We start from the raw sequence: 23159 nt of genomic DNA, 5'->3' as shown, positions 1-23159 counted from the left end.
GGCACCAGGAAATGGTTGTAGTGTAAGCAGTTTAAAATTGACTCATTTCTCCAGCTGTGTATTCATTTGTTTAAATTTAGGAGAGTTCACAGTATTTCAAAAGTTGGACAAAGAATTTATAACACAGGCCAGGCATAGTGGTTCATGCCTGTAATCCCAGCACTTTGGGAGGCTGAGGTGGGCGGATCACTTGAGGCCAGAAATCAAGATACGGCAAAACCCTGTGTCTACTAAAAATACAAAAATTAGCCAAGCGTGGTGAAGCACACCTGTAATCCCAGCTATTCAGGAGACTGAGGGTGGAGAATCACTTGAACTTAGAAGGCAGAAGTTGGAGTGAGCCGAAATCACAACATTGCACTCCAGCCTGTGTAACACAGTGAGTCTCTGTATCAAAAAAAAAAAAAAAAAAAAAGAATTTATATAACATTATGTTTTCTTTTATAACAAATATTATACTAATTCATATAATAGGAACTTGCATTGAATGTGACTAATGCGTATTGAGGAATACTGAGAGTTTGGGAAGTGATCATTTTCAAAAGTCTCAGATGCTAACTGATGAATAACATGATGCACAAAGAAAACGTATCACCTATGTTTTTACCATACCAATCCCACGAGTAGCCATTTTGTTTAGATGGATTTTTTTAAAAAGGTAAGTTTAAAAAGGTAATTTGGCCAGATTCCTTTTTAATTCAGGCATATTTCCCTTCAGGAGGAATCAGTCTACGTATTTGATTTGAGAATATTTGCAGTCTACCCCTTAGACTTTTTAAATTTTTTTTTTGAAACAGAGTCTCCTTCTGTCACCCAGGCTGGAGTGCAGTGGCGCGATCTTGGCTCACTACAACCTCTGCCTCCTGGGTTCAAGTGATTCTCCTGCCTCAGCCTCCCGAGTAACTGGGACTAGAGGTGCTTGCCACCACGCCTGGCTAATTTTTGTTTGTATTTTTAGTAGAGACAGGGTTTCACCGTGTTAGCCAGGATGGTCTCAATCTCCTTACCTCGTGATCTGCCTGCCTTGGCCTCCCAAAGTGCTGGAATTACAGGTGTGAGCCACTGTGCCCGGCCTTAGCCTTTCTTAATGAACTCACTTGATCAATGCCCAGACATATAAACCTTAAAAGATTTTAAAATCTGGTTAAAAATACACTTGCTGCATACGTGCCAGACTATGTAGTAAGCACTGACCAGTTGAACCTGACTCTGAACAGGCATTTAACAGAAGAGATACACAAATGCATGTACATGTGCACCTATGCATAACACATATACACACATTTCCCGTCAGGATTATAGGGAAATGTGTTGATGTCGTAGGTAGCTCAGAAATTCCCTCCTGGCTTTGTTGAAGTATGCTAACTTACCCATTCTTTGCCAGAGCTCTGTACTCTGAGGCTTAGGCCTGATTCAAAGCAGGTCTTGAAGTTTGGAGTTGAGAATAGCTCAAAGCCTTGTGAACAGATTATTTTAAAACTATCTCGAATTCTGGGGCTCAAGTTATCCTCCTAGTGCTGGGGGTTACAAACTCCCAAAGTGCTGGGGTTACAGACATAATCCCCCCAAAAAAGAAGAACATAATTACCATCTTAACTATTTGTAAGTGTACATTTCAGTAGTTTAAGTATATTCATATGGTTGCAACATAGATCTCCAGGACTTTTTCATCTTGCAAAACTCAAATACTATACCCATTAGACAATAACTCCCCCTTTCTCTCCTTCCCCTAGCCCCTGGTAACCCTATTCTACTGTTTCTATGGATTTGGCTACTTTAGATAACTCAGAAGTAGAATCATACAGTATGTGGCCGGGCGCGGTGGCTCATGCCTGTAATTCCAGCACTTTGGGAAGCCGAGGCGGGCGGATCACCTAAGGTCAGGAGTTTCAGACCAGCCTGGCCAACATGGTGAAACCCCGTCTCTACTAAAAAATACAAAAATTAGCCAGGCATGGTGGCAGGCACCTTAATCCCAGCTACTTGGGAGGCAGAGGCAGGAGAATCGTTTGTACCCAGGAAGCAGAGGTTGCAGTGAGCCGAGATCAAGCCATTGCACTCAAACCTGGGGGACAAGAACAAGGCTTCTCTCAAAAAAAAAAAAAAAAAAAAAAGACTCAGAGACTCATACAGTATGTGTTTTTGTGACTGGCTTATTTCATGTAACATAATGTCCTCTAGATCAGGCATGGTGGCTCGTGCCTGGAATCCCAGCACTTTGGGAGGCTAAGGTGGGAGGATCCCTTGAGCCCAGGAGTTTGAGACAAAGTTGAGAACATAGTGGGTCCCTACCTCTACCAAAAAAATCCAAAAATTAGCTGGCATGGTGGTGTACACATGTTTTCCCAGCTATTTGAGAGGCTGAGGTGGGAGGATCCCTTGAGCCCAAGAAGTCGAGCTGCAATAAGCTGTGTTTGTGCCACTGCCCTCCAGCCGGGGTGACAGAGCAAGACCCATTCTCAATAATAATAATAATAAATGTCCTCAAGGTTCATCTACCTTGTAACATCACAGGATTTTCTTCCTTTTTAAGGTTGAATGATATTCCTTTTTTTTTTTTATCATATCCATTTTTTTGCCCATTTTTAAAATCAGTTTATGTATATACCACATTGTGTTTATCCATTCATCTGTTGATGGACACTTGAGTTGCTTTCACCTTATTGTAAATGTAAATGTTAATGTACATGTTAGTGCTGCTATGAACATGGGTATACAAAGATATCGTCAAGACCCTGCTTTCAATTTTTTTTTTTTTTTTTTTTTTTTTGAGACAGTCTCACTCTGTCACTCAGGTTGGAGTGGCGCAATTTCTGCTCACTGCAACCTTCGTCCCCGGGTTCAAGCTATTCTTGTGCCTCAGCCTCCCAAGTAGCTGGGATTACAGGCACCCACCACCATACCTGGCTACTTTTTGTATTTTTAGTAAAGATGGGGTTTTGCCATGTTGGCTAGGCTGGTCTCGAACTCCTGACCACCTGCCTCCGCCTCCCGAAGTGCTGGGGTTACAGGCATGACCACCACACACCTGACCCCTGCTTTCATTTTTTTTGAATGTATACCCAGAAGTGGAATTGCAGCATCATATGGTAGTTCTAGGTCTTTGTGGGGGTTTTTTTCTCAGTTTTTTTTTTTTTTTTCAGAGACAGAGTCTCACTATGTTGCCCAGGCTGGAGTCCAGTAGTTTTTCACAGGCACAGATCCCACTGCTAATCAGCACAGGAATTTTGGCTGACCTGGGCTGGCTCACCCCTTCCTAGGCAACCTGGTAATCCCTCGCTCCTGAGAGGTCACCATATTGATGCTGAACTTAGTGTGGACACCCGATTGGCGTAGCACACTGCATCCCAGAACTCTTGGGCTCAAGCTATCCTCCCGCCTCAGCCTCCCAAGTAGCTGGGACTACAGGCTCACACCACCACACCTGGCAGTAGTTCTAGTTTTAATTTTTTGAGGAACTGTTTTCCACTGTGATCGCATCATTTTACAATCCCTTTAACATTGCACAAGATTTCTCATTTCTCCACGTACTCACCAACAGTTGTCATCTTCTGTTTTTTGATAGTAGTCACCCTAATGGATATGAGGTGATATTTCATTGTGGCTTTGATTTTATTTCTCTGATGATTAGTGGATGTTGAGCATCTTTTCATGTGCTTGTTAGCTGTTTTTATATCATTGGAGAAGTATCTATTCAAATTCTTTGCCCATTTTTTAAATCAGTTTAGTTTTTTTTCCTAGAGACAGGGTCTCCCTCTATCACCCAGGGTAGAGTGCAGTGGTACAGTCATAGCTCACTGCAGCCTTAAGCTCCAGGACTCAGGTAATCCTTCCACCTTAGCCTCCCAAGTAGCTAGGACCACAGGTGCACACCACCACATCCAGCTAGATTTTTATTTCTTGTAGAGACAGGATCTTGCTGTGTTGCCAAGGTTGGTGTTGAACTCCTGGCCACAATTAACTCTCCCACCTTGGCCTCCCAAAGCGCTAGGATTCAGACGTAGTCACCATGCCTCACCAAATTTTTTTATAGTTGAATTGTTGTTCTTTATGTATTCTGGATATTAGCCCCATTTCAGATATATGATTTGCAAGTATTTTCTCTCATTCTGTGGATTGTGTTTTCACTCTGTTGTTTTTGTCCTTTGATGTACATTTTTAAAAAATTTAATGTAGGCTGGGCACGGTAGCTTGTGCCTGTAATTCCAGCACTTGGGAGGCTGAGGCAAGCAGATCACCAGCGGTCAGGAGTTTGAGACCAGCCTGGCCAGTGTGGCGAAACCCCATCTCTACTAAAAATACAAAAAACAAACACAAAAAAACAAAACAAATTAGCTACACATGGTGGCACATGTCTGTAGTCCCAGCTGCTGAGGGGGCTGAAGCACAAGAATCGCTTGAACCTGGGAGATGGAGGTTGCATTGAGCAGAGATCATGCCACTGCACTCCAGCCTGGGTGACAGAGCAAGACTCCGTCTAAAACAAAACAAAACAAAACAAAAAAACACGAAATTGGATGTAGTTCCATTTGTCTACTTTTGCTTTTGGTGTCAACCAAGAAATCACTGGCAAAGCTAATGTCATGAAGCTTTTCCTGTATGTTTTCTTCTAGAAGTTTTATAGCTTAAGGCCTTTCCTTAGGTCTTTAATTCATATGGTATTGATTTTTGTATATGACATAAGGTAAGGGTCCAACTTCATTCTTTTGCTATTTGGATATCCAGCTTTCTCAACATTATTTGTTGAAGAGACTGTTCTTCCCCCATTGGGTGGTCTTGGTATGCTTGTCAAAATCATTCGATTATATAGTGAGGGTTTATTTCTGGGTTTTCTTTCTTTTTTTTTTTTTAATTATTTTAAGTTCTAGGGTACATGTGCACAACATGCAGGTTTGTTACATATGTATACTTGTGCCGTGTTGGTGTGCTGCACCCGTTAACTCGTCATTTACATTAGGTATATCTCCTAATGCTATCCCTCTCCACTCCCCCAACTCCACAACAGGCCCGGGTGTGTGATGCTCCCCACCCTGTGTCCAAGTGTTCTCATTGTTCACTTCCTACCTATGAGTGAGAACATGCAGTGTTTAGTTTTCTGTCCTTGCGATAGTTTGCTCAGAATGATGGTTTCCAGCTCCATCCATGTCCCTACAAAGGGAGTTCATGAACTCATCCTTTTTTATGGCTGCATAGTATTCCATGGTATATATGTGCCACATTTTCTTAATCCAGTCTATCATTGATGGACATTTGGGTTGGTTCCAAGTCTTTGCTATTGTGAATAGTGCTGCAATAAACATATGTATCCATGTGTCTTTATAGCAGCATGATTTATAATCCTTTGGGTATATACCCAGTAATGGGATAGCTGGGTCAAATGCTATTTCTAGTTCTAGATTCTTGAGGAATCACTACACTGTTTTCCACAATGGTTGAACTAGTTTACAGTCCCACCAACAGTGTGAAAGTGTTCCTATTTCTCCACATCCTCTCCAGCACCTGTTGTTTCCTGACTTTTTAATAATCGCCATTCTAACTGGTGTGAGATGGTATCTCATTGTGGTTTTGATTTGCATTTCTCTGATGGCCGGTGATGATGAGCATTTTTTCATGTGTCTGTTGGCTGCATAAATGTCTTCTTTTGAGAAATGTCTGTTCATATCCTTTGCCCACTTCTTGATGGGATTGTTTGATTTTTTTCTTGTAAATTTGTTTAAGTTCTTTGTAGATTCTAGATATTAGCCCTTTTTCAGATGGGTAGATTGTAAAAATTTTCTCTCATTCTGTAGGTTGCCTGTTCACTCTGATGGTAGTTTCTTTTGCTGTGCAGAAGCTCTAGTTTAATTAGATCCCATTTGTCAATTTTAGCTTTTGTTGCCATTGTTTTTGGTATTTTAGTCATGAAGTCCTTGCCCATGCCTATGTCCTGAATGGTATTGCCTAGGTTTTCTTCTAGGGTTTTTATGGTTTTAGGTCTAACTTTTAAGTCTTTAATCCATCTTGAATTAATTTGTGTATAAGGTGTAAGGAAGGGATCCAGTTTCAGCTTTCCACATATGGCTAGCCAATTTTCTATTTCTGGGTTTTCTATTCCACTGGTCTATATATCTGTCTTTGTGCCAGTACCATGCTGTTTTAATTACGGTAGCTTTGTAATATGTTTGAAATCAGGAAGTGTAAGGCCTCTAACCATGTTCTTTTTTCAAAATTGTTTTGATTATTTGGGGTCCCTTGTGATTCCATATAAATTTTAGGATGAAATTTTCTATTTCTAAAAAAAAAAAAAAAAAAAAAAAAAATGCCATGGCAATAACCTTTTAAATAAATTACAACAAAATAAAGGCATGTGTAAGTGAAGTAAGTAATAATTAACAGAGCAATAAGTGACCTAGCTAGGTCCATTTTAGGAGAGGGTCTGGGTCAAGTTGGGGTTGGGGGCTTTGTAATATCAAGAGGGGAGACCTGAGATCAGTATAAAAGGGATTAAAGTGGTCATAGGAGCACCAGCACTTCTGAAGACTAAACATAGCTGAAGTTTTGCTCACTGGTTTGATCTCAACAAGTGCCAATGAATTAAGTTATTGGAAATCTCACTGGATCTATGTACATTAATACTTAGGCATGTTCTTTTGTTGGCCTAGGTAAGTTGCCTGGGAATTTTAGTAATTATCCCCACTATCTGCATACATTGCTCTCCTCTCCCAAGGAAAGGTAAGGCATTGGCCATGGAGGCTTTAGCCCATCCAGAGTGGGTAGTAGAAGTAGAACTGAGAAGTGACTATCAAAAATTTCCATGTGGTAAAAGTTGACATGTAGATTATACCAAATTAGGAGAAAAAATATATATATCAGACAGAATATTTATGAACCAGCCAAGCACAGTAGCCCACTCATGTAATCCTGGCACTTTGGGAGGCCGAGGTAGGCAGATTGCCTGGGCAACATGACAAAACCCTGTCTCTACAAAAAAAAAAAAAAAAAAAAAAAAAAAGAAAGAAAGAAAAGAAAAAGACTTATGAACCCCTATATAATTTTTATCAGTTTATTTTGCAGAGACTTAAAACATGCTCATAATGGCCTCTTGTTCTTCCTTAGGGAGTTCTGTAAAAGAAAGCAGGAGATCCCTGTCATGGTTCCTAGCATGCAAAAGGATGACTAATTCACAGGACTATAGGACTTAACGTGGCTTAGATGTAAAGTACATTCCAATGCTTAGGGAATTCAGTGAAACCCTTGTTATGAGATGATATTCTATATGAAAGGAAAGACAAATGGATTACAGCCATGCCACCCTTACCAGCAACTTAATTCTCCTGATAAGGAGTTGGGGAGAATCAAATAATACGTCTTATCGAGGTCCTACTGTTTAGCAAATGTTGCTGCATTTGCTCACTATACTTAGAAATAATCTTCTGGGGCCACGTGCAGTGGCTCATACCTGTAATCCCAGCACTTTGGGAGACTGAGGCAGGTGGATCACGAGGTCAGGAGTTCGAGACCAGCCTGGCCAACATGGTGAAACCCCGCCTCTACTAAAAATACAAAAAATTAGCCAGGCATGGTGACGCATGCCTGTAGTCCCAGCTACTAGGGAGGCTGAGGCAGGAGAATTGCTTGAACCCAGCAGGTGGAGATTGCAGTGAGCCAAGATTGTACCACTGCACTCCAGTCTGGGCGAGAGAGCAAGATTCCATCTCAAAAAGAAAAAAAAAGAGAAATAATCTTTTGGTATTTATTCTGAGATTTGGTATTATTTCAAAGAATCTTTTTCTTGATCTGCCTTATATGACATGGATCCTTATGTTAATGAAACTTTCGTATATTTGCAGAGCTCTCGATGTTCTGAAGTATGAGGAAGTTGACATGGATTCATTAGCCAAGGCTGTTCCAGAGCCCTTGAAGAAGTATACTAAATGTAGAGAGCTGGCTGAAAGACTGAAAATAGAAGGTAGAAAATAATTTTTGACTTAACATACCTTTATCATTTGTGCAAATTAAGAATAGACAACAGATCCATTATTACTGTTGAACCAGCATAATGTTAACTTCTGTGCTCTTCAAAAGTGTGGTCCTGAGCTAACAGCATTGCAATACCTGCAAGCTTGTTAGAAATACAGAATCTTGGCTGGGCATGGTGGCTCACATCTGTAATCCCAGCACTTTGGGAGGCCGAGGCGAGCGGATCACAACATCAGATCGAGAGGATCCTGGCTAGCACGGTGAAACCCCGTCTCTACTAAAAATAGAAAAATTAGCCGGCGTGATGGCAGGTGCCTGTAGTGCCAGCTACTCGGAAGGCTGAGTCAGAAGAATGACGTGAACCCAGGAGGCAGAGCTTGCAGTGAGCCAAGATTGTGCCACTGCACTCCAGTGACAGAGCCAGACTCCGTCTCCAAAAAAAAAAAAAAAGGAAATACAGACTCTCAGGCTTCACCTCAGACCCACTGAGAATCTATATTTAAACATGCTTTTCAGGTGATCTATGTGCACCTTTCAAATAAGGGGTACTGTAGAGTCCTCCTAAAAATAAATGTATATGTGTGTGTGTGTATTTTTTTTTTTTTTTTTGAGATGGAGTTTCCTTCTTGTTGCCTAGGCTGGAGTGCAGTGGCATGATCTTGGCTCATTGCAACCTCAAGCGATTCTCCTTTCTCAGCCTCCTTAGTAGCTGGGATTACAGGCATGCACCACCACGCCTAATTTTTTGTATTTTTAGTGGTCACGGGGTTTCACCATGTTGGCCAGGCCGGTCTGGAACTCCTGGCCTCAGGTGATCCGTCCGCCTCAGCCTCCCAAAGTGCAGGGATTATGGGCGTGAGCCACTGTGCTTGGCCAAAAATAAATATTTTTTATAGGAGGGCTCCATAGTACCACTTATTTGAAATGTGCATATATATGACTATGTATATATATGTATGTGTGTGTGGTTTTTTTTTTTTTTTTTTTTTTTTTTTGAGATGGAGTTTCACTCTTGTTGCCCAGGCTGGAGTGCAATAGTGCGATCTTGGCTCACTGCAGCCTGCATCTCCCAGGCTCAAGCAATTCTCCTGCCTCAGCCTCCCAAGTAGCTAAGATTACAGGCACCTGCCACCAGGGCCCCACCACCGGGCCCAGCAAATTTTTGTATTTTTAGTAGAGACAGGGTTTCATCACATTGGCCAGGCTGGTCTCAAACTCCTGACCTCAGGTGATCCGCCTGCCTCGGCCTCCCAAAGTGCTGGGATTACAGGTGTGAGCCACTGTACCCAGCGTATATATTTATATATATATATTTTAACTCTGAACTTCCTTTTTATACTCTCCCCACCTAATGTTTTAATAATGAGAAAAATAATACTATCTTTGGCTTTGACAGTATACTGAAATACTTTACCATTGACAAAGACTTACTTTGTATCAATACTCTTTGTCAGTTTATAGACCATCAAAGCCACAGGTGTCTTTGGTAGTTGCTCTGCATTTTTTAAAGTTTTCCATAATGAAAATTTTTTATTATGAAAATACTGAAACTGAGCATAGTGGCTCACGCCTGTAATCCCAGCACTTTGGGAGGCTGAGGTGGGCAGATCATCTGAGGTCAGGAGTTCGAGACTAACCTGGCCAACATGGTGAAACCCCATCTCTACTAAAAATACAAAAAAATTAGCCGGGCATGGTGGCGGGCACCTATAATTCCAGCTACTTGGGAGGCTGAGGCAGGAGAATTGCTTGCACCCAGGAGGCGGAGGTTGCAGTGAGCCTTTTCTTTTTTTTTTTTTCTTTTTTTTTTTCTGAGACGGAGTCTCGCTCCCTTGCCCAGGCTGGAGTGCAATAGCGCTATATCGGCTCACTGCACTCTCCACCTCCTGGGTTCAAGCGATTCTCCTGTCTTAGCCTCCCGAGTAGCTGGGATTACATGTGGATGCCACCACGCCCAGCTAATTTTTTTGTATTTTTAGTAGAGATGGCGTTTCACCATGTTCCCCATGCTGGTCTCGATCTCCTGAGCTCAGAGAGTCCGCCCGCCTCAGCCTCCAAAAGTGTTAGTATTACAGGTGTAAGCCACCACGCCTGGCCACAAATTCTTTTTTTTTACTTTTAGTTTTCCAGATATTTGAAAAGGACATGCACTAAACTACTGGACAGAATGTTGTAGTTAATATGCAAGACACTCCATTTATCTTGGCTTCAGTTTCCTCCTATGTAAAAGGGAACACCTACCCAACCCATCTCATGAAGTGAATGTTGAATGAGATGATGTACACAAAAGCTTTTTATAAATTGTAAGAGGCTACATAAATGTAAGTTGTTAGTATAATATAATCTGGGTATTATAACATGATTCTGATTTTGTTCACCAGCCACTTATGAATCAGTGTTGTTCCATCAGCTACAAGAAATAAAGGGAGTTCAGCAAGATGAAGCTCTCCAACTGCCAAAAGACATAGATTATTTGACTATCAGGGATGTGTCTTTGTCCCATGAAGTTCGAGAGAAACTACATTTTAGTCGTCCGCAGACGGTAAGAAAAATAGGCAGGGGAATAGAAACAAGTTATAGATAAAGATGCAGTGCTTTTTTAATTTTTTTAAACCTGGGGTTACAATGGCTATATAACGTTTTATTTAATAATAAGAAACTTCTAGCCTGGGCAACACAGCAAGACCCCATCTGTACAAAAATACAAAAATTAGCTGGACATGGTGGCATGCACCTGCAGTGCCAGCTACTCAGGAGGCTGAGGTGGAGGATACCTGAGCCCAAGACACTGAGGCTGCAGTGAGCCATGATCACACCACTGCACTCCAGCCTGGGCAACAGAGCAAGACCCTGTCTCAAAAAAAAAAAAAAAAAAGAAACTTGACCTCAAATTTTTTTCTTATGTTTCTAAGAACATAAGAAACATTTCTTATGTTTCTAAGACAGATGTTGGTATGTCTGTATGAGAGATGATAAAGCTTAACTTTAATTAAATAACTGGAAGTCAAGAATTGGTTTGATTGGAACTATTCTCTAGTCCCAACCACGTGATAAAGCATCAGTGCAAACTATGCTAGATAGTACACATGTATGGCTTAAAGGAAACCATACTAGGTTAAAATATAACTCATATTAGTGGTTTTCAAGTCACTACTTGGAGTCTTCCCTAGAAGTTCCATAGTGTTGCCTTGGGAACTAATGGGAGAAAGAGGGGAGCCAAAGAGTGCCCCCACCACATGCTTCAGACTGATTGTGAAAGGGTGTATGCATGTTCCTTTGTGTAAACAGATAAACCTTTAATTTACTATATAGTAATTAGTATTGGGCTTCTAATAAATGTTTAAAGACTGATAAACTTTACTTACTGATTCTGAGATACACTTTTCTCCACATTTTAACATCCCTAAAATTGCATCTTTTTTTTTTGAAATGGAGTCTCACTCTGTCACCAAGCTGGAGTGCAGTAGAACAATCTCAGCTCACTGCAACCTCTGCCTCCTGGGTTCAAGTGATTCCCCTACCTCAGCCTCCCAAGTAGCTGGGACTACAGGCGTGCGCCACCACACTTGGCAAATTTTTTTTTTAATTATTTTTAGCAGAGACAGGGTTTCACCATGTTGGCTGGGATGGACTCGATCTCCCGACCTCATGATCCGTCTGCCTTGGCCTCGCAAAGTCCTGGGATTACAGGTGTGAACCACAGCGCCTGGCCAATTGCATCTTTAATATCTCAAAAGTTGATGGTGTGTCACAGTGTAATGGGCATTTTTTTTTTTTTTAGTAGTGGTTCATAAAATAAAGGGGCATATTACAAAAGTACAGACTGCAGAAAAATTTGAAAAAAACTATTTTTACAGGGAGGAGTGATTTCATTAATATAACATGGTATTCTTAGCAACAGTCATCATGGAAACCAGGAAAATAAGCCTTAAATTTTATAACGCTGTCCTTTCCTATTGATTTCAGGTCATGTTTGTATGGATAATCATAGGCTACACTGCCACACTGCCCAACATGATAGCCACTCACCAATTGTGGTTCTTTACATTAATTAAAATTAAATAGGCCAGGTGCAGTGGCACGCACCTATAGTCCCAGCTACTTGGGAGGCTGAGGTGGGAGGATCACTTGAGCCCAGGAGGTATAGGCTGCAGCAAGTCATGATTGTACCACTACACCCCAGCCTGGGTGACAGAGTGAGACCCTGTCTCAAAAAAAAAAAAAAAAGAAAAAAGAAAAGAAAAAGAAAAAATTAAATTAAATATAAAATTTAGCTCTTCAGTCTTACTAGCCACATTTCGAGTGCCCAGTAGCCACATATGACTAGTGGCAACCATACTGGACACCACATTATTGCAGTGCACATGTTATAGAAGATTTCCATCATCACAGAAAGTTCACCTGAACAGCACTGGTCACAGGAGTTCAGAACCCCTTACCCACAATTCCGTAATACAAAAGGCTCTGGCAGAAGTTTGCACAAGCTCATTTGGTAGCAAAACTGAGTTCAGTTCACATGAGGCTATATGGTCTTTATACTGTTTAGAGTGAATATTCATACCTTTCACTGTAAAAATACACTGCAGAAGTATTAATAGGATTTAAAATATGGCGTGCTTGCCCCACACACTATGGAGGCTGTTACGTTATATACAGCCTCAAGGATTATATATATCTTATTGCAAAAACATAGGCCTCAAGGATTTCATTTCATTTTATTTTTTTGAGAGAGGGGCTTACTCTGTCACCCAGGCTGGAGTGCAGTGGCATAATCACAGCTCATGTATTCTCAACCTCCCAGGCTCAAGCTATCCTCCCACCTTTGTTTTCTGAGTGGCTGGTACTACAAGTGTGTACCACTATGCTAACCTAATTTTTTTTCATTTTCTGTAGAGACAGAGTCCCACTATTTTGCCCAGACTGGCCTCAAGAATTTCAAATAAGGGACTGTGGACCTATATTTGAAGAAAGGAACTTGATTACAGTTTTTCTTAGTTTAATGGGAAGAAAAAGCAGATACTCTAACATCTATTAGTTATGTAATCTTACACAAGCTATTTTAACATTTCTGTGCCTCAGTTTCTCATTTGTAAAATGAAGACATAAATAATATTTCTTTTATCTACTTTATGAGGTAATACATTGATAATACATCAAAATAATAATTAAGAAAATATTGTATAAACTATACAGATTGTTATTTGGAGGAAAATGGATTTGATCTGATATAGCATAGCTCACTTATGTTTCTGTTGTGGTATTGATTCTTAGATCGGGGCTGCTAGTCGTATACCTGGAGTAACACCTGCTGCCATCATCAATCTGCTGAGATTTGTGAAGACCACTCAACAAAGACAGGCAGCTATGAACGAATCACCCAAGACTGATCAATGCTTACGTAATGCAGATAGACTTCAAGAGAGACAGTTATAGCTTTCAATTCATAAAAGATTTTTAAAGAGCATGTAAATAATTTGATCAATATACAAGAGTATAGATAAAAGAATTATTTAGCACATGTTAAAATAGCTTTATTAGGTTACTGTGGGTTTGCCATTAATTTACGAATGGGATAGAAATTATAATTGTGCTTTTTTGTGTATATGATAAAACTAGTTGTAAACAATTTGTATTCTTTCTTTAAGGAGCTCTAATACAATAACTTTGTGCAGTGTTCATCAAAGAGAGAAATAGTGAACCTAAAACTAAACCTGGAAAAAAACTCAACATGCAGATTTGCCTACTCATAGGGACTTTGCCTGTTAAGTCTACCAAATTAAAAGTCTTATCATTCAACTTGTTTTGAGAGTTAGTAATCTTTTGCTTGGTTATACTAGGCTAGGAAGCAATATCAAAGCCCTTAAATTCTCAAGACTAAAGACTTGAGATTATATAAAATTATCCAGAATCATTCAGCTAATACTATTGAAATATAGAATGTAGGGTGAAAGTTGACAGAAATCTGTACTTCTTCAGGAAATCCTCACTGGTAATTGTTTTGAACATTAATGAAAGCCCTATAAAATAGAAAGATTGGAAATCACCATTGTTTCCTATTATCCGCAATGTGGATACTTATTTTGTGACCTAGTTATGGGAGAATTAAGTAACGTTAGTGATTTTATATCATACCATCAAAATATTTTCTTAAGAAACTGTCATGGCCATCATTTCTTAACAGTGAAGACAGATCCATAGTAACTGGTGAGTGGCGTTTCCCTGTTTTTAAGTCAGAATGACAGAAAAAAACAGAATAGTGCTAGTACCCTTCTTCCTCTCTAGTACTTCAGTGGTATGCCGACACAGGGATTAGAGTGGGATAATCAGCTGGGTCTTTTGACTCAGATACCTCAGATACCTCAACCATTCTGAATAGACTAAGGGATGAATACAGCCAAATGGGCCAGACAGCCTTGCTTGTCTCTGGAATTCCAACTCGGATCTCTGGTGTCAGCCTAGGGAGAAGCTCCCATGTCAGCTTCAGGCCAAAGCAGGTACTCAGAAGAGTTCTGAGGGCCCCAAAGTCACTTTGGCTACAGATATGTATGTTAAGCCTGATTATGGGTGTGAGGCAACCAAGTATCTTGTTACTATAATTGCATATGGCCACTTGGATGTAGCTTAGTTTTCATGGGTTTATTTTATCTAATTTTAGTCTTTCCAGAAAGCAATAAGATCAGTAACAAGTAAAAAGTATTTGTAATGCTGGATAATTTAGCAATGATGAATTCTTTTTAATACTTGATTTAGTAATTTCAAAAGGTGGAAACTTTTAGTCATAGCTACTCCTGGGCAAAATTCTTATTACAGAGACAATATTAATTACAATACCACATTGTATATATATTTTGAAAAGAGGCTGTGTGCAGCAGCTCACGCCTGTAATCCCAGCACTTTGGGAGGCTGAGGGGGGTGGATCACCTGAAGTCAGGAGTTCAAGACCAGCCTGGCCAACATGGCAAAACCCCATCTCTACTAAAAATACAAAAATGAGCTGGGCGTGGTGGCGCAAGCCTGTAGTCCCAGCTACTCAGGAGGCTGAGGCAGAAGAATTGCTTGAACCTGGGAGGCAGAGGTTGCAGTGAGCTGAGATTGTGCCACTGCACTCTAGCCTGGGTGACAGAGTGAGACTCCGTCTCAAAAAAAAAAAGGAAAAGAAAAGAAGATATTTTGTGCTTTTGTGCTACCTATTTAGCAAAATAATGAAATTCATTGTTTCTAAACTTTTTTTTCTGATTAAATACAAGAGTAAAAGCAACGAAGGGAGCGCCTTTTGAATAGAATATAACAAAAATTTATCTTAAGGAAACGGGAAGTAGCTGGGCGCGGTGGCTCACGCCTTTAATCCCAGCACCTTGGGAGGCTGAGGCAGGCAGATCATGAGGTCAGGAGATCGAGATCATCCTGCCCAACATGGTGAAACCCCATCTCTACTAAAAGTACAAAAATTAGCTGGGTGTGTTGGCATGCGCCTGTAGTCCCAGCTACTTGGGAGGCTGAGGCAAAAGAATCACTTGAACTCAGGAGGCAGAGGCTGCAGTGAGCCAAGTGGCTCTGCACTGGAGTGCAGTGAGCCAGAGTGCCACTGCACTCCAGCCTGTGACAGAGTAAGACTCTGTCTCAAAAATAAATAAATAAATAAACAGGAAGTTCAAATGCTTTGGGAGGTTCTTGACAGCTACAATTTGGGGCTAGTGACACTACACATATAAAGAAACTTTAAAGTTTCTTTGTGATGAAGGTTTGTAATGCTATTCCATTACAATAGTAACTCTCACTGAAAAATGTTTCATGGAAAATACGTATTTTAGATTCTACGATTTGCTTTAGGATGTGAACTTTTTTTTTTTTTTTTTTTTTGAGACGGAGTCGCTCTGTCGCCCAGGCTGGAGTACAGTGGCCGGATCTCAGCTCATTGCAAGCTCCACCTCCCGGGTTTATGCCATTCTCCAGCCTCAGCCTCCTGAGTAGCTGGGACTACAGGTGCCCGCCACCTCGCCCGGCTAGTTTTTTGTACTTTTTTAGTAGAGACGGGGTTTCACCCTGTTAGCCAGGATGGTCTCGATCTCCTGACCTCGTGATCCGCCCGTCTCGGCCTCCCAAAGTGCTGGGATTACAGGCTTGAGCCACCATGCCTGGCCTGAACTTCTTCATTTTATTTTTTAGAGACAGGGTCTCACTCTGTTGCCCAGGCTGTAGTGCAGTGGTACAATCATAGCTCACTGCAGCCTTGATCTGCTGGGCTCAATTGATCCTTATGCCTCAGCCTCCCAAGTAGCGGGGACTACAGGCACATGCCACCATGCCTGGCTAAGTTTTAAAAAATTTTTTTGTAGGAGTGAAGGCTCACTATGTTGCCCAGGCTGATCTTGAACTTCTGGCCTCAAGTGATCCTCTTGCCTTGGCCTCCCAAAGTGCTTGGATTACAGGCATGAGCCACCACACCTGGCCTGAAACCTCTTTAAATCCATAATGTTTGTATGTTAAACAAAATTACATCACTTAATATGTCAAAACAGCCTACCCTCTCGTGCTGCTAGCCAGAAGTGCTACAGAATATGATGCCCTAGGAAGAAATCAGCTAAAAATGTAACCTTACTCAATATAGTTACTTCATAGAAATCCCGTCACTGACAATAATCAGCTGCCAACGAAAGCTCGCCGTACTTGTGACTTCCTCTATTCACCACAGACCAGACTGCCTAGCAGTTAAAAGAGCCAGGTATTTTTTCAATTCAACAGGAACACCAAAAAATAAGAAATGGCTAAGAAACACTAAGCATTTGTAAAATTACTGGGGGAGGAAGGATGAAGGATGAAGATATGAACCTATGCTAAATTAAATCATTATGGCCTTGAAAATGAAGTTCCTTTATAGCCAAGAGCTTAAATTTTATTACTGATGGTTTTAAAAGTATTTTGTCATTTTTTTAGTTTCAACCTAGATTGGAATAGCCATGGCTTTTCCACTTGAGAAATTTCAACTCCTAGAAGAATGCCCTGTCCAGAAGAAGTGGTCAGGAGTATCAGGAAAGCCAACAGAGACTAGGCGTTTATTCTGATCTGGAAGAGCCACTTAACGCTGGAATGCACACAGTGAAAATTAACTGTTCCTCTTACACTCCCTCTCCACAATACTTCTATTATTTTACTTATTTCATTCTACCTTAATGTTTTTATTTTATGTTTTTATTTAAAGACAAGATCTCACTCTGCCACCCCAGCTGGAATGCATGATTACAGCTCACTGCAGCCTCAAGCTCCCTGGCTCAAGCTATTCTCCCACCTCAGCCCTCCAAGTAGCTGGGACTACAGGTGTGCACCACCATGCACGGCTAATTTTTAAGTTTTTGTAGACATGGGGTCTTACTATGTTGCCCAGGCGGTCTCAAAGTCCTGGGCTCAAGTAATCCTCCCTCTTCAGCCTCCTGTGTAGGTGAGATTATAGGCATGAGCCACCATGTGCCTGGCCCTACCTTAATGTTAATATCTGTCTACCTTAAAAAGATATAAGCCTTATAAATGTAAGCAACATCACAGTTGTAGATGCTCATGCTTTTTAAATAGATTAATGAATACTACTAAAGGCAAGAAATGGTATTACTAATACTCAAATGAATAATTAAATGAGATTAAAATATTTGTGACAGGCCAGGCACGGTGGCTCACGCCTGTAATCCCAGCACTTTGGGAGGCCAGGCAGATCACTTCAGCTCAGAAGTTCAAGACCAGCCTAGGCAACATGGTGAAACCCCATCTTTACCAAAAATACAAAAATTAGCCAAGCATGGTGGCACGTACCTGTTTTTCCAGCAACTTGGGGGCTGAGGCAGGAGAATCACTTGAGCCGGGGAGTTTGAGGCTGTAGTGAGTTGATAGCATGCCACTGCACTCCAGCCTGGGCAACAGAGTGAGACCCTGCCTAAAAAAAAGCCCGGATGCAGTTGTTCACATGTGTAATTCCAGCATTTTGGGATTACAGATCTGTCAGCACGGTCAGATCACTTGAGGATAGGAGTTTGAGACCAGCCTGACCAACATGTTGAAACCCCATCTCTATTAAAATATAGAAGTTAGCTGGGCATGGTGGCGTGCGCCTGTAATCCCAGTTACTCAGGCGAGTGAGGCACGAGAATCACTTGAACCTGGGAGATGGAAGTGAGCTGAGATCAAGTCACTGCACTCCAGCCTGGGTGACAGAGCAAGACTCTGTCTCAAAAAAAAAAAAAAAAAAAAAAAAAAAAATTTGTACACTCATGTTCAAAGAAGCATTAATTCACAAGAGCCAAAAGCTGGAAGTAACCCAAGTACCCGCCAATGAATGAAAGGAGAAACAAAATGTGGCATATACATAAAATGGAATATTATACAGCCTTAAAAGGGAAGGAAATTCATATACATGCTACAACATGGATAAACCTTGAAAAAGTTATGTTAAGTGAAATCAGCCAGTCACAAAAAGACAAATACTGTATGATTCCCTTTATAAGAGTTACCTGGAGCACTCGAATTCATAGAGACAGTAAAAATGGTTACCAGGGGATGGGGGAGGGAAAAACAGGAAATTATTCTTTAGTGGGTACAGAATTTCAGTTTTTTTGTTTTGTTTTTGTTTTTGTTTTTTTGAGATGGAGCCTTGCACCATCACCCCGGCTGGAGTGCAATGGTGTGATCTTGGTTCACTGCAACCTCCGCCTCCTGGGTTCAAATGATTCTTCTGCCTCAGTCTCTCGAGTATTTGGGATTACAGGTGCCCGCCACCACGCCCAGCTAATTTTTGTATTTTTAATAGAGACAGGGTTTCACATGTTGTCCAGGCTAGTCTTGAACTCCTGACCTTGTGATCTGCCCACTTCAGCCTCCCAAAGTGCTGGGATTACAGGTGTGAGCCACCACGCCTAGCCCAGAATTTCAGTTTTGCAAGATGAAAAGAGTTCTGGAGATGGTTGATGGTGATGGTTGTACAACAATTTGAATATTTTAAATGCCAATGAACTGTTCATTTACAGATGGTTAAGATGGAATTTTTCTTTTTCTTTTTTTTTTTTCTTGAGACGGAGTCTCGCTCTGTCACCTAGGCTGGAGTGCAGTGGCGTTATCTCGGCTCACTGCAACCTCCGCCTTCCGGGTTAAAGCAATTCTCCTGCCTCAGCCTCCCGAGTAGCCGAGACTACAGGCGAGCGCCACCACGCCCATCTAATTTTTTGTATTTTTAGTAGAGATGGGGTTTCACCATGTTAGCCAGATGGTCTTGATCTCTTGACCTCGTGATCCACCCCGCTCAGCCTCCCAAAGTGCTGGGATTACAGGCATGAGCCACCCCGCACGGCCAAGATGGAAATGTTTATGTTCTTTGTTTGATATGGTTTGGTTGTGTCCCTACCCAAATCTCAGCTTGAATTGTATCTCTCAGAATTCCCACGTGTTGTGGGAGGGACTCACAGGGAGGTAATTGAATCAGGGGGCCGGTCTTTACCATGCTTTCTTGTGATAGTGAGTAAGTCTCACAAGATCTGATGGGTTTATCAGGGGCTTCCGATTTTGCTTCTTCCTTATTTTCTCTTGCTTCTCATGTAAGAAGTGCCTTTTGCCTCCTGCCAAGATTCTGAGGCTTCCCCAGCCAGGTGGAACTTTAAGTCCAATTAAACCTCTTTTTGTTCCCAGTTTCAGGTATGTCTTTTTTTTTTTTTTTTTTTTTGAGACGGAGTCTCACGCTGTTGCCCAGGCTGGAGTGCAGTGGCGCGATCTCGGCTCACTGCAAGCTCCGCCTCCCGGGTTCCCGCCATTCTCCTGCCTCAGCCTCCTGAGTAGCTGGGACTACAGGCGCCCGCCACCGCGCCCGGCTAATTTTTTGTATTTTTAGTAGAGACGGGGTTTCACTGTGGTCTCGATCTCCTGACCTTGTGATCCGCCCGCCTCGGCCTCCCAAAGTGCTGGGATTACAGGCTTGAGCCACCGCGCCCGGCCTCAGGTATGTCTTTATCAGCGCGTGAAATCGAACTAATACAGTGTTTTATCACTTTTTTTTTTTTTTTTTTTTTTTTTTTGAGATGGAGTTTCACTCTTGTTGCCCAGGCTGGAGTGCAATGGTGCAATATCAGGTCACCGCAACCTCTGCCTCCTGGGTTCAAGCAATTCTCCTGCCTCAGTCTCCTGAGTAGCTGGGATTACAGGCATGCGCCACCACACCTGGATAATTTTGTATTTTTAGTAGAGATGGGGTTTCTCCATGTTGGTCAGGCTGGTCTCGAACTCCCTACCTCAGGTGATCCACACACCGCTGCCCCCAAAGTGCTGGGATTACAGGCGTGAGCCACCACACCCAGCCTTATCACTTTTTTTTTTTCTCCAGACAGGGTTTCACTCTGTCCCCCAAGATGAGTGCAGTGGTGCGATCATGGCTTACTGCAGTCTTGACCTCCAGGGTTCAAAGAATCTTCCCACCTCAGTCTCCCAAGTAGCTGGGACTATAGGTATGCACCGCCATGCCCAATTAATTTTTATTTTTGTAGAGACAGAGTCTTGCTATGTTGCCCAGGCTGGTCTCAAACTCCTGGACTGAAGCGATCCTGCCTCAGCCTCCCAAAGTGCTGGGATTATAGGCTTGAGTCACCACACCAGATACAATCTTTTAAAAAAGCCATTTGAAGCTAAGCATGGTGGTGTGCACCTGTGGTCCCAGCTACTTGGAAGGGTGAAGCAGGAGGATCAACTAAGTCTAGGAGTTCGAGGCCAGCCTGGGCAACATAGCAAAACTGAAAACAAACAAAGGTATATATGTGTGTGTGTGTATGTATGTATGTTACATATAATTATAAAATAATATATGCATAATAAAAAATTTAAAGGCAGATGATTAATTTGTGTATGTATATCTCGGTCCCCCAAATAATATTTCATTTATTTGTTGATAATTTATCCTCTGCCTGTTTCTAAAAACATAGCTGAGACATTTTAAAATGAAATGGAACAGTTTAAGATTAAAGATCAGCTGAGGAAAAGGCAGATTACACTTAAATGTCAAATTCCAACTTTGAGCTTCCTGGCACTAACGTTATTTCTGGCTCAAAGGGACCAGGAGAAAATTTTTTCATATCACTAAATGTATCACATGACCCTTTAAGGAAAACAATACCTTCATTAGAGATTTTATAAAGGCAAAATTAACTACTACCTAATAAATGTTTAGTGTGCCATACGTGAAGTGCTTTAAATGTGATATTGCATTTAACCACATGATAAAGCTGTTCCCATTCTAGGAAACAAGGGAAGGAAACAAGACTTGGAGATTATAAGTAGTTTGCTTATGACGAATACTGCTGGTTGTCTTCCCAATAATCATATCTGTCCTCTACCCTCTTCCTTGTCAAAAGAGTTTGGATTTTGTTCATTCTCTTCCCCGTGTAGTCTCAGAAGCTAAATCTTCATTAGTTTAAACCAGTCTTGGTCATTGCAGTCCCCAGCGTTTGCTCTAGGCCTGAGGCTGGGGTATTAACTGACCTAACGGATTGTAAAGGGCTCTTCTGGGTGGCTTCTTTGCCCTTAAAAAGGGAACTTCTTGGCTGGGCCTGGTGGCTCATGCCTGTAATCCCAGCACTTTGGGAGGCCGAGGTGGGCGGATCACAAGGTCAGGAGTTCAAGACCAGCTTGGCCAACATGGTGAAACCCCGTCTCTACCAAAAATACAAAAATTAGTAGTGTGTAGTGGCACGTGCCTGTAATCCCAGCTACTTTGGAGGCTGAGGCAGGAGAATCACTTGACCTGGGAGGTGGAGGTTGCAGTGAGCCGAGATCATGCCACTGCACTTCAGCCTGGGTGAGAGAGTGAGACTTCACGTCAAAAAAAAGGGCCTTTTTTTTTTTTTGAGACGAAGTTTTGCTCTTGTTGCCCAGGCTGGAGTGCAATGGCGTGATCTCAGCTCACCGCAACCTCTGCTTCCCAGGTTCAGGCAATTCTCCTGCCTCAGCCTCCCGAGTAGCTGGGATTATAGGCATGCGCCACCATGCCTGGCTAATTTTGTATTTTTGGTAGAGACAGGGTTTCTCCATGTTGGTCAGGCTGGTCTCAAACTCCCGACGTCAGGTGATCCTCCCACCTTGGCCTCCCAAAGTGCTGAAATTACAGGAGTGAGCCACCGTGCCCGGCCTAAAAGGGCACTTCTTTTTTTTTTTGAGACGGAGTCTCGCTCTGTCGCCCAGGCTGGAGTGCAGTGGCGCGATCTCGGCTCACTGCAAGCTCCGCCTCCCGGGTTCACGCCATTCTCCTGCCTCAGCCTCCCGAGTAGCTGGGACTACAGGCGCCCACCCCGCGCCCGGCTAATTTTTTGTATTTTTAGTAGAGACGGGGTTTTCTTATCAAAGAAAAAAAATTTTTTTTAAAGGACCCTTTTTTTTTTTCTTTTTTGAGACGGAGTTCAAGACCAGCCTGAGCAACGTAGTGAGACCCCATCTCTACAAAAAAATTAAGAAATCAGCTGGGCTTGGTGGCTTGCACCTGTAGTCCCAGCTTCTCAGGAGACTGAGGTAGGGAGGATGGCTTGAGCCTAGGAGGTTGAGGCTGCAGTGAATGACACCTGGGCAACAGTGTATGACTCTGTCTCCAAAAAAATAAGTGAATTTTATTGTATGTGACATATATCAATAAAGCTGTTATTTAGAAAACACTAAGGGAATGTATGATTGACAAGCCCTGAGCACTGATTCTCAAACCCGGCTGGACATCAGAATTCCAACAGAGCTTGCTAAAAGTGTAGATGGTCAAGCTTTACCATAAACAATTCTGATTCAGTTGGGAAGGGCTTGACATTTATGTTTAACAAGCTCTATAAGCTATTCTGATGCCCAGCCAACTGTGAGAACCATTGGCTTGCCTCCATAAATATCCATTGTCACAGCTACTTTTGGCAGAAACTAGACTGCAATTAATGTAACAGTGTGTGCGGGCTCAGGAATCCAGAATACAAACAAATAATCTGTTTCGTTGAAGTACCAGAGCAGTTTGATTGTGCGGAAAGCTGAATTCACATTTTTTTTTTTTTTTTTTTTTTTTTGAGATGGTGTCTTGCTTTATCACCCAGGCTGGAGTACAGTGGTGTGGTCTTAGCTCACTGCAACCTCCGTCTCCTGGGTTCAAGCATTTCTCCTGCGTCAGCCTCCTGAGTAGCTGGGATTACAGGCACATGGCTGTAATCCACAATGCC

General features: G+C 41.9%; 1 protein-coding gene across 8 annotated transcripts in view; it reads left to right on the top strand.

Moving 5' to 3' along the window:
- MTO1 (mitochondrial tRNA translation optimization 1) overlaps nucleotides 1-13755 on the top strand; it is a 35642-nt gene extending 21887 nt beyond the window's left edge. For 3 of the 8 annotated variants that reach the window (XR_012433664.1, XR_012433666.1, XM_045391139.2), the window contains 3 exons: nucleotides 7830-7948; nucleotides 10341-10501; nucleotides 13231-13755. Coding sequence is in view for 1 of the 8 variants with exons in the window: in XM_045391139.2 (XP_045247074.1) it covers nucleotides 7830-7948; nucleotides 10341-10501; nucleotides 13231-13392 (442 nt within the window). In the remaining 7 variants the exon portion in view is untranslated. Of the gene's footprint in view, nucleotides 1-80; nucleotides 380-474; nucleotides 659-7829; nucleotides 7949-10340; nucleotides 10502-13230 lie in introns of all 8 variants that reach the window. The other 5 variants (XR_012433665.1, XR_012433663.1, XR_012433662.1 and 2 more) reach the window with 4 other exon arrangements.
- The last annotated feature ends 9404 nt before the right edge of the window (nucleotides 13756-23159 follow it).

This window comes from Macaca fascicularis, chromosome 4 (assembly GCF_037993035.2).
Source record: "Macaca fascicularis isolate 582-1 chromosome 4, T2T-MFA8v1.1".
Taxonomy (NCBI): Eukaryota; Metazoa; Chordata; class Mammalia; order Primates; family Cercopithecidae; genus Macaca; species Macaca fascicularis.
Note: the sequence above shows the minus strand (reverse complement) of the source record. Positions and strands in the feature narration are given on the sequence as shown.